General features: G+C 35.3%; 1 protein-coding gene across 1 annotated transcript; it reads left to right on the top strand.

Annotated features, from left to right (window-relative positions):
* The first annotated feature begins 6,200 nt into the window (after nt 1–6,200).
* LOC143549100 (small COPII coat GTPase SAR1A-like) lies at nt 6,201–10,891 on the top strand. The gene is made up of 3 exons (XM_077040094.1): nt 6,201–6,329; nt 6,436–6,567; nt 10,513–10,891. Exons 1-3 carry the CDS (start codon nt 6,201–6,203, stop codon nt 10,831–10,833), a joined length of 582 nt encoding a protein of 193 aa, XP_076896209.1. The 3' UTR covers nt 10,834–10,891.
* The last annotated feature ends 537 nt before the right edge of the window (nt 10,892–11,428 follow it).

Raw genomic sequence — 11,428 nt, 5'->3', positions numbered from 1 at the left:
CGGCACGGGCCCGCACGGCCGTGCAGGTCATGCACGGGCATCCGCACGACCATGCACGGTCGTGCACTTTTGAATTTTTGCGGCACTGGCTTGCATCTCCGGGAAGCACGGTCGTGCAAGATTTTGCACGGTCGTGCGGGGTCGGCAGATTGCTGATTTTGTCCACGAAACACCCTCTTTTCTTGTTTTCTTTGTCGGGCGGGCGCCCGGACCTGCAAATTCACAAATAACTCAAATAAGAACCAATAAAAATGAATTTGCATGGAGTTCGGCTAAAATATGAGGAAAATTTGGTGTAATAAGATGTACACTTTGTGTTACATCAGTTGCAAAAGGTTTTCGACAACAACTGGGCATTGACTATCAGGAGACTTTTAGCCCGGTTGTCAAGTCTACCACCATTCGTGTGGTCCTTTCTTTAGCAGTTGAACAAAAATGGCACCCACGACAACTTGATGTTCAGATCGCATTTTTACATGGTGAATTAAACGAGACAGTGTATTTACAACAACTACCTGGCTTTGTTGACCCACAAAGACCTGATCTTGTTTGTCTATTACATAAGTCTCTGTATGGGTTAAAACAGGCCCTTCGCGCCTGGTTTCAGCGGTTGTCTACAGCTCTTCACGGGCTTGGTTTTCGAGGTTCTAGGACGGATCCTTCCATACTCATTCATTCATCCGGAGGCACTCTTTTGTATCTACTTGTCTACGTTGATGATATTATTTTGACAGGTAACAACCCCCAGGCGATTGATAAAATGGTACATAATCTTAGCAGGTCCTTTGCGGTTCAGGACATGGGTCGACTCTCCTATTTTTTAGGTATTGAGATTATTTACCAAGGCTCGGACATTATAATGTCTCAAAAGAAATATGTTCTGGAACTATTACAACGTGCAAACTTATCACATGCTCAACCAGTTGACTCACCTATTACAACAACTGCCAACTTGGCGTTGGGTGACAGCCTCTCGTGTGAGAACCCGGTAAAATATAGACAGATTGTTGGTGCTCTTCAGTACGTAACACTTTCTCGTCCTGATATCACTTATGTAGTCAACAAGGTCTGTCAATTCATACACTCGCCAACCAAAAATCAATGGTCGGTTGTTAAGCGCATTTTGCGCTATCTGAAAGGTACTGCCACACATGGCCTTCTCTTCAAACCACAGTCATCCTCGGTTCTTCATGCTTTCACAGATGCCACTTACAACACTTTGAGTGCCTTCTCTGATGCTGACTGGGCTGGATGTCCAGATGACCGTCGTTCCACCTGGGGACATGCTATATATCTTGGGTCGAACCTTGTATCTTGGGCTGCGTGGAAACAAAAGATTGTCTCACGGTCATCCACAGAATCTGAGTATAAAGCTCTAGCTGATACGGTTCTCGAACTAACATGGTTACAAGCACTCTTGCGTGAGCTACGTGTTCCAGTCAAATCAGCCCCAACACTGTGGTGCGATAATCTTGGCGCGACATACTTGTCAGCAAATCCTGTCTTCCATGCACGTACAAAAATATTGAAGTGGACTTTCATTTTGTTCGAGAACTGGTTGCTCAAGGAAAACTCTCAGTGTAGTTCATCTCTGCAGAGGATCAGATTGCAGATGTTTTTACAAAGCCTCTACCCTCTCAGCGATTTATCTACTTACGGTCCAAGCTAAGGATAAATCCCCGGCCTTAGCTTGCGGGGGAATATTAGACATAATTTATTATTATATTATATTAGAGGGTTTAGAGTGTAATATTGTATTCTATTATATACTCTTTTAATGTACAGATTACAATCACAATAATATACAATTCTGTTTTACAAGTTTAATTACATGCTAGACATGTAAAGTTACTTATAGGCAAACTCGATATGGGCACAAATAATATAAGTTGTGGAATCATTAGATTTTCCAATTAAATTGATCGGTTCAAAGTTTCACAAAAAGTTAGTACAAGCGATATTCGTGGCAAAGTTTTGGTTCACTTAAAAAGCACCAAATGATAATAGTTACAACACAACTACACCGGGATCATATAGTTTTGTATATTGAGGCGAATTTTTCCTATAATAAAAAATAGAGCGGAATTACAAGTTCTACATTGAAATTTCTAGTATATGTTCACTTTCTAATACAGTCCTATATGTTTTTCATCTAGTGGCTTTCTAGTTTTTCTTGAATAATATGCTATTCACAGTTAAAAAAAACTTAAGGCAAACAAATGATCTACTTAAAGGATGGATCAGTTATGTTAAATAAGTAATTAGAGACTAATTTTGAAATTTGAGAATAGACCCCTCGGATGGACAGTATCTTTTAAACCCTAATACAAGATTTTGATCCTATAATAATATCTTTCTAATACATGGACAAAATGATATTTCAAAAGATATGTCATGCAATATTTTGCTTATTTAGTAAATTTTGAGATTAATTTGATGAAGATATTAAGTGAATTAAAAATACTAATATTTGGAGGGTTGTAAAATATATTGTATTTGATTTGTGATGATAAATTAAAAATAAAAAAATATTCCCAATAAGCAGGGATATGATGGTAGGGAAGGGAGCATTGGGTTCTCTGTAGATTCTGTTATCTAAAAACAAACCCTCTGTCACTGCACTTCTGCCTCTATGTAGATAAGCTTCTCTTCTCCACAGCCAACACTTGCAATAAAATGATCTCCATTTAACCATTATCTAAAACAACAGATTTATTTTAAGTATTAAGAGAGTTTAATGATCACTAAACAGAATAAAAATATATTGTTTAGTGGAAGTCAAAACCAGCAAGTTTTAAGTAAATCACACGTTGAGTGGCTCCGTTCACATGAAAGATATTGGGGTATAAATATTGCGAATGCGTTAGATAAGATGTGTTTTTAGATAAGAAGTGTGAATGTACTGTCTTAAATATTGCCAATGCGTTATAAACATAGAGGCTACTTAAGAGGGCGTGAAATAAAGTGATGTCTTTGAGCTTCACTTTCTTTATGACCCCCAAATTCTAAAAAGTAACAAATTATATGGGTAATTTTAATTTCTTTTTAGATATGAAAAGAGCTTCAGTTTTATTATGCGTTTTCAGCACTCAAAAAGAATAAAACGACCCTCTACAGATATATTTGATGCAAATGATTCTATAACTCCACACTTGGACCTCGCCTTTTTGAGTCGAATCGAGTGGGATGATGATGACTAAGTGCAGGCAATCATGATCAATGACCTTCCCAGAAGTTTTCACTTGGACAACAAAAACAAATCCGTAAGAGCTTGTTAAACCGCCTCAAACCCATCACCTAAGGGCTAAATCAATTAGTGTTGATTATAGGAAGTAAGTTGCTAATAGTAAAGAAACCAATCAAGTTTAATATTATTCAATTGTTATGATTTCTATAACTAAAAGCATATGTGTGACTTTCGATGAAAAGAAAATATTAAATAAATGTTAGTTATTATTTAATTAATTTCATTAAGTTTTTAAGATCGTGAGCTTTATTTGTTAGGGCTATTCATCTACATTCTATGTATCGTTCCTGCAAAACTGTTTGAAATACAATATAAAATAAAATAAAATAAAAGCAGTAATATTGTAGATTAAAAAAGGTAGTGAATTTGATAATGTGGGCATGTGACGTGAGTTGTTGATAAACGGATATGAAGATGACTTTGGTATACTAAAACCCAAGGGCAGGCACGTGCTTTGTGGATGAGGGGTTCACGTGCCTCGACAGTGCTGTCCATGTGGCATTTTTTCTTTCGTCTCGTTGTTTTCCCATCTCTTATTATTATGCAGCAAACCCATCACTTTGGTTTTGGTTTTGGTTTGTATGCGGTTTTCGATATCTGTTCAAATGATTAATATCAACCCTGATTGTATATTTTATGCATATCAAGTTATAAACTACATATTAACTAGAGTATGTATCACTATATTCAGTTCAGTTATGAAGTTATGAGTTATAAAGACAAAATAATCATGTTTCAAGTTTTAGATTTTTCTTATAAGGTCGTTTTAGTTATAAACGGTTCGGTTTTATTAGTTATCGAAGAAAGAGTTAGATTAATTCAGTTCATCGGTGGTTATTGATGTGGGCCAATTTAATCTTACATTGGTTAATAAATTCGTTAAGATTTTATTAGAAGTTGTGAAAAAGCTTGTTTGATGTAAAAGTGTAGGTTTTTTGGTTTCTTAGATTCCGAGGCTTAGGGATGGCAATGGGTCGGGTTTGGGTCGGCTTTAGGTATTCCCAAACCCATACCTGGTTATAAAAGTCCATCCCAAACCCGTCGGGTTTTAATCGGGTAATTACCCGTCGGGTTTCGGGTTTCCCGTCGGGTTTCGGGTTTCCTATCGGGTTTTGACAAAATACTCGTCGGGTATACTCGGCTCAAAACACGTAGGGTTTCTACTGGGGTTTTGAAAAAATATAACTAATCGATTACAAAGATGGTTACCATAAAGGTAAAATATCTCAAATAATTGATATAAACAAGTTTCGACAAATAATATATTTGGAATATAGTATATATATATATAATATAATAAGCTATATCGGGTACATAGGGTATATAATCGGGTAAATAGGTCTATGTTATCGGGTATATTAAAAATCCCAAACCCGCGAAAAAATTCAAAACTATCCCAAACCCTAACGGGTCGGATATTACCCGTCCCATTTATGTCGGGTTTCGGGTTTTCCCATTGGGTTCGGGTTTCATTGCCATCCCTACCGAGGCTGTGGAGCTACTTAATACAGGTCATGAATAATAATGCTATGAAATCACGATCCACGAATGTTATTTTTAAACGACTTAGTATTGCTATTCAAAAATAGTTAGTAGCGGCTCAATGCAACTTGTTTGTGCTTCGATGTAAACAGTACTCTTTGGAATGGTTGTAAAAATCCCGAGTAGGTGCCAATTGGTTAATCCTAATCAATGCTGGTTAATTCTCGATTAATCGCCAGTCTTCACTGCATCGCCCGACTAGCGACTGGCAATTATGACAACACTGCTCTTTAGTTAATGAAATATAAAAAAATAAAATTAAATATCCGGTTTTTGTTACCGTTCAATATTAACTATAAACGGACCATAAACTCAATTATAAAGAAAAATCAAACGTTAACACTCGGTTTCTCACATAGTTTAGCGATGTCGGTTCAAGATCAAATATTCATGTTTAAGATACAACGTTTCAACCGATCTAGAGTTTTTAGCAATGTTTTAAAAATCAGTATTTTACTTATACCGGATTTAGTTCGAAAACGGTACAACTGGTTGGACCGGAATGCATCGGGAGGTTCAACTGGGTTGAATTATTTACCTTGTAATTCCATATAAATACAGTTTCAAGTTAAAAACAACCCAAAAGTACATTAATATGCATCATACATGAACTAAATATCACAAATGAACAATGGTCGAGTGAGATAGAAACTTTGTACTTTGTAAACGAAATCGTCAATTAGAAAATATGTAAATAAACTATCATTAGATTTGCATGATACAAAATTGGTTGTTTAATGACTTGTCGTTTATCCTGTTTACTCGTTTCAATTTTATCCGCCATATTAAAAGTCATTTTTAAATATACGGGCCGCAAAAAATATCAAAAATCTCTTGTATTTAAAACAGGCTTTTTTTTAAAGATGCGATACGATGTTCTAGCAAATCGCCCAAAAATCCCGACCTCTAAATACCGATTATTCTAAGAAAATCCGGTATAACCGGTTGGTACGTACCGGTTTTTAAAACATTGGTTTTTAGTGATACCAAACGATCACAACTCTACAAGTTAGTTAAAACCATAACCAACACGCTAAAAACCAAAAACGACCCACTCTGTTAATATGCCGGAGATGGACTCGATGGAAATCACCATCAAGGTTCCAGCCCAGATAAAGTAAAGTAAAGTAAAGTAGACCCCATTCAGCCCATATTCATTGACATTAAATCCATTGGGCCCTATTAACGACCCAATTAACAACTAGGGTTTTAACTTACTGTAACAAAGGGTCCAAACCAAACCAAATCCATTGCGGTTGCAGTTTTAGTTTTGAACCGGGAAATAAGGCGAAGCACGTGACGTGAACCAATCGAAATTTGTCCCATTAGCCAAAGCCAAAGCCAAAGCCAAAGCCAAAGCCAATCTGTTGTACCTAGGGTCAGAAATAATTAGGGCAGATAGATCCACAATATGTTTCTGTTCGACTGGTTCTACGGCATCCTTGCGTCACTCGGATTATGGCAGAAGGAAGCCAAGATCTTGTTCCTTGGCCTCGATAACGCCGGTAAAACTACCTTGCTTCACATGCTTAAAGACGAGGTCTGTTATTGTGTTTGATTGATTTTAAATTGATATGCTTATAGTATGAGTTTGACCTAATTTTGTGTGATTGGATCTGAATTGAATTTGAATATGATTTGTATAGAGATTAGTTCAGCATCAGCCGACGCAGCATCCGACGTCGGAGGAATTGAGTATAGGGAAGATTAAGTTCAAAGCGTTTGATTTAGGAGGTCATCAGATCGCTCGTAGAGTCTGGAAGGATTATTACGCTAAGGTATATTTCTTAATTATTTGCCTTTTGATCTTATTTAAATGTGATATGCTATCAATGGATGCTTATGTTAGATTTATTTGCATATAGATAGCTATGTGTGTGTCTGTTTTGTTGTGATTTTAAATCTATTTTTGCTCTGAAAGTTGTTCGGTTATAATTTTCGATACGTTTGTTGTATGATATAGTGTTGCTTTTGTTTTGTGACACTTTGTGTGTATATAGATCTAGGAGTAAAGAGTGAGTTTATATCGAACGTTACTGAATGATTTGGGCAGTGAATCAGCTAAGTATAATAGCACATATAAGTAGATAGCCTGAGGTATTTTTATTAATTCACTATTTTGTATGCGGTATCATTTTTTCAACTGCTTGTTGAATGTTGATATTGATTTGCATTTGCTCACAAGTTTGGTTGCTGTAGGAAATACATGTGAAATTAATACATGTCATTAGTCATTACATATGCTGATGTTGTTTAGTTCTTGGTGTTGGATAACTTTCTAGCTGTAGACTGACAACAAGACTAACTGATAAGTGAACTTTCTAGTGAATCAGCAAAGGCTTACTACACATCCAAGTAGTTAGTCTGAGATATTTTTTTAATTTACTATCTATATGTGGTATCATGTTTTCAGTTGCTTGTCAACATTGATTTGCATTTGCTCACTAGTAAGATTGCTGAAGGAAATACATGCCATTAGTCATTACAGTATTACATGTATTGGTGTTGTTTAGTTCATGGATTGACAACAAGAGTAACTGAATAGCCTAGAATATGCATTCGAGACAACTCTAAAACTTTCTTTAAGGTTTCAACCGGGTCTGTCATAAGTTGGTTTGCTGTGAATTAAGCCTGACAATTGAAAAGCTCTGGAAATAAATAACAAGGCTTGATATTAGCAGTTTTATCAATTATCAAAATTAATATTCTAATTTGGCGCTTTATTGATAAAAAACAAGCGGCATGGTAAGTACCAAGCTTAACTTGAAAACGATTTGAATATTCTAAAAACGGATTCAAGTTGAATATTCTAAAAACGGATTCAAGAATTCAAACGCAAAACCTTTTTGAATTTGAATATTCGAACTCATATCAATTTTTTCTCGGATTCAGTTTACACTAAATTAAGCTACATGATATTAATTTATAAAAGAAAGAAGCCAAAGTGAACTCGAATGACAAACCAAAGAAGCCAAATCCAATCCGAGATTGTTTTTTTCTTTTTGTAAACTATTCAACTGAAAAATGGTAGTTAGATATGAAAGCTACACTCATGAGTCATGAATGATACTATCATTAGTTGCTTATCAACTACCAGATCAGATGGTCAATTGATCATATAGTGATTACACTAATCCAAAATGTTAAATGTTTAATTCTTCAAATTTCAAATGACCAAATACAACCACCATACCCAGTAAATCCCACAAATAGCTAGCTATGGGTAAGGTCTAGGGAGGGTTGTATGTAGGCAAGCCATACCTCTTATCTCTGAGGATAGGGTGGCTGCTCCCACAGAGACCCTCAGCTTCAAAACTCACAACAGACAAATAAACAGAACTAAATATATCCAAGCAAAAGGCTACCAATGACAAAAGAAGTGATGAAAGAGTAGCATGGTAAAAATAGACAGAAATAACATCAGAAAACAATATATAGGCTTAAAAACAAGAAGCCGATCACATGTAAAGTCCACGTAAAGTGTAGGAGAATCTAAGCCTCTAAGTCATAGCTAACACATATATGTAACTTCCCTTAGAAGCCGTTAACCTCAACTCTAAGCCTCTAAGTCAAAAACAAGGCATTTGTTTGGGCCCAAAACCGATTTGAAAACTGAAAAAGCCATTCAGTTGCATCCATTAAAATGTGATTTTGTTTGCAATCTGGGTTCTTCAGGTTTTACTTGAGCTGTTTTGTTGGGTAATTCTTTTTGAATGCATAAAACCTTAGACATCATTGAGAAACTTCCACTCATTTTAACCCAACATCAAAATAATCAAGTTTTCATGTTCTTTGACAGTTATCTGTCATGTGCGCTAGTGAAACCTTTTGTACTGGCCACCCTTAGAAGCTGAATGACCAAGGCCTGACTTCATGTAGAAATTACTTCCAAAATAAGTCTTTATATTCATCAAGTAACTTTATTTGGAAGGATTGAGCGGTGGCATACTGTGTGGACATGACTATATGTGATGGATATCAAACGACAAGATGTTAGGTTTTAATTTGTGATTGTTAAATCGACACTGTTTGTATTGTCACATTTCCAATTTACAAACAAGTGACCGCACGATGTAAGATATGACAATCAGTATGCCCAAAGAACTTTACAGATGTCATGATATTAGAAAAGTAATGTAAATCTTACAGGGCATGATAGTATAGTATGGCAGTGTCCTTAAACATTAAACTATAGAATGTCATGATATGATTAAAATGATATTCATCATGCTTGCTCAGTTGTTCATACTGTTTTAATGTTCATTTGAAACCAACACATCTTTGTGAATTCATATTAGTATATAGTCTTAAAGAAAAAGACAATATAGAATAGACTTAGTAAATAGCTACACAATTTAAAACATTAATTTGGTCATCCTTTTGTTTTTTTAACTTGAATAATGTTCATACATTAAACAGTGTTTGGAGGTTTGGCAGTAGTGGTCGTATACAACACAAATGTTAAATAGCTTTACTGTTTGGATACATGTAGCATAAAATTTTAAAAAGAAGAAAATAGAAACATTATATATATATATATTTATGTGTGTGTGTGTGTATATATATTTGCAATTTTCATCACACTAAAGCTTACATATTTGAGTAATAAAACCTATTTGCCAAATGCAAGAGCTTTCCTCTTTAAGACTAACCTTCTCACCATTTCTGGAGCTAAGGAAGTCTTGGTGCAAAAGGGTCCCTTTTAATTGATTGCATGCTTTTGAGAATAATTTTAGGTGTTGCGTCAAGCAACTTGCTAATGTCGAAAAAATGTCAGCATACAACCACATTACTATCACAGAAGATAACCAGTTAAAGTATTAGGAAACTAAATCATGCGTGCGTAGTCTAGTGTTCTACAAAGCCTCACATGGGTAAATGTGAAATTTAGTCATGGCTATTTTACCTTTCTAATATATTTGTTGTGGTTATTATACTTTTCAAAGTTGTTCATTTTGTTCAGAATACGTTTCTAAAATGTTCAGTTTGGTAATTGTACTTTTCTTTGCTCATTTTGGTTAGTATATGTTCTTAAAATGTTCATTTTGTTTAGTATACACTTTTAAAATGTTCAGTTGGTAACTGTACTTTTATTTGTTCATCTAGGTTTCCTTACCATTTTAAACTGTTAAATTGGTTACTAAAACGGTTGCTTATGTTGTTTAGGTCAATGTATTTTCTAAGGTCTAAACACTCTCCAAAGAAATGCTTATTTTTCTGTGTTTTTAGATCTCCTTTTGGGTTTATTAGACAGAGTGCTTAAGATATAGTTAGTGGTTTAAGTCTGTGTCTGTTTTAGATCTGGTTTCGCCATTTAGGGTTTATTATTGTTTTTTATATGTGTAATAGCTTTGGAAGTTAGGTTTATAAATCTTGATTCGCAAATCAATAAGGTTTTGTTTCACGGCGGTGTTTGACGTTGGTGTTGTTGTCCACATTTGCACATTTTTAGTATTATGTAGTTCTCATTGTTGATTTGGTGATATTGGGTGGCGGCGGTTGGGTGTCTGTGATGAAAAAGGTTTGATGAGCATCAACATTTGAAAGGGACTTAGAAGACCGTTTATTGCTATTGAGCACCTGGGTTTAGTTTTTACCAAGTAATTAGACATAATACGTGGATATGCATGAATTTATATTAATAAAATTAATTAAACTTTAGATGATATACATGTTTATGGTTAATTTGTATATGATAATGACTTGAGATGCATGTATTCCAGGTGGATGCAGTGGTGTATCTAGTAGATGCGTATGACAAAGAACGGTTTGCAGAATCAAAGAAGGAACTAGATGCACTTCTTTCTGATGAGAATCTGTCTGCAGTTCCCTTTCTGATTTTGGGAAACAAGATTGACATACCTTATGCAGCCTCAGAAGATGAACTGCGCTACCACCTCGGATTGACAGGTGTCACCACTGGCAAAGGGAAGGTTAATCTTCAGGATTCAAGTGTCCGTCCTTTAGAGGTATTTATGTGCAGCATTGTACGCAAAATGGGTTATGGTGATGGTTTCAAATGGGTCTCTCAATACATCAAATAGTCCCTTGCGATGATCATATCTGGGAAATAAAAAAGGTAAGGAAGAAGAACATGCATGCTGTTTTCTTGAATTTGATTTTGGATTCATTTTGTAAGTGAGATTTTATGTTTGTGGAAGAAAGTAGTTTCTATTTGTTGATGTGTAAAAGGTTTTAAGCTGTAGACCAATATGCTAGTCTGTTTGACATGTTTTGATGCGTATGCTGTTTTTGTAGATGGTGAGAACTATTATGGTGAGTATGAGAACAATCTCTGAACTTATGAGTTATGTATGGCTCTGATTTCTTGGAAACTTATTGTTGATCAACTTGGTTAAGAATCATGGCTTAGGAGCTTGTTTTTAGTGTTTTGTTTTCTGCTGGCTGCGAATTTGTAGACCCACCATAGCGGGTACAAAAGCAAGTGAAAAAAGAATGTTGTTTGTTTGTTATGCTTTGCTTTGAGGTTGACCGGCTTTTCTATGAAGTCTTTTTTACTTTAATCAATCAAGTTTGGTGTATGAAAGTAGTTTCAACGATATGCTTATATAAAAGAGCTGACAATAATACCTCAAGTATTGTCAAATAAGATGTAAATTGTACTTCTCCTGAACTAAG

Source organism: Bidens hawaiensis, unplaced genomic scaffold (assembly GCF_021521415.1).
Source record: "Bidens hawaiensis isolate Kalapana, Puna unplaced genomic scaffold, B.hawaiensis_p1.1 tig00015443_1, whole genome shotgun sequence".
NCBI classification, from domain to species: domain Eukaryota; kingdom Viridiplantae; phylum Streptophyta; class Magnoliopsida; order Asterales; family Asteraceae; genus Bidens; species Bidens hawaiensis.
This window is presented reverse-complemented; position numbering and strand designations above follow the sequence as displayed.

Bases quoted from the DNA above. Each gene is read 5' to 3' on its own strand.
- LOC143549100 (XM_077040094.1), top strand. From the start codon at position 6,201: ATGTTTCTGTTCGACTGGTTCTACGGCATCCTTGCGTCACTCGGATTA. The intron at 6,330-6,435 runs GTCTGTTATTGT...TGATTTGTATAG, and splicing joins TTCACATGCTTAAAGACGAG to AGATTAGTTCAGCATCAGCC. The intron at 6,568-10,512 runs GTATATTTCTTA...CATGTATTCCAG, and splicing joins GGAAGGATTATTACGCTAAG to GTGGATGCAGTGGTGTATCT.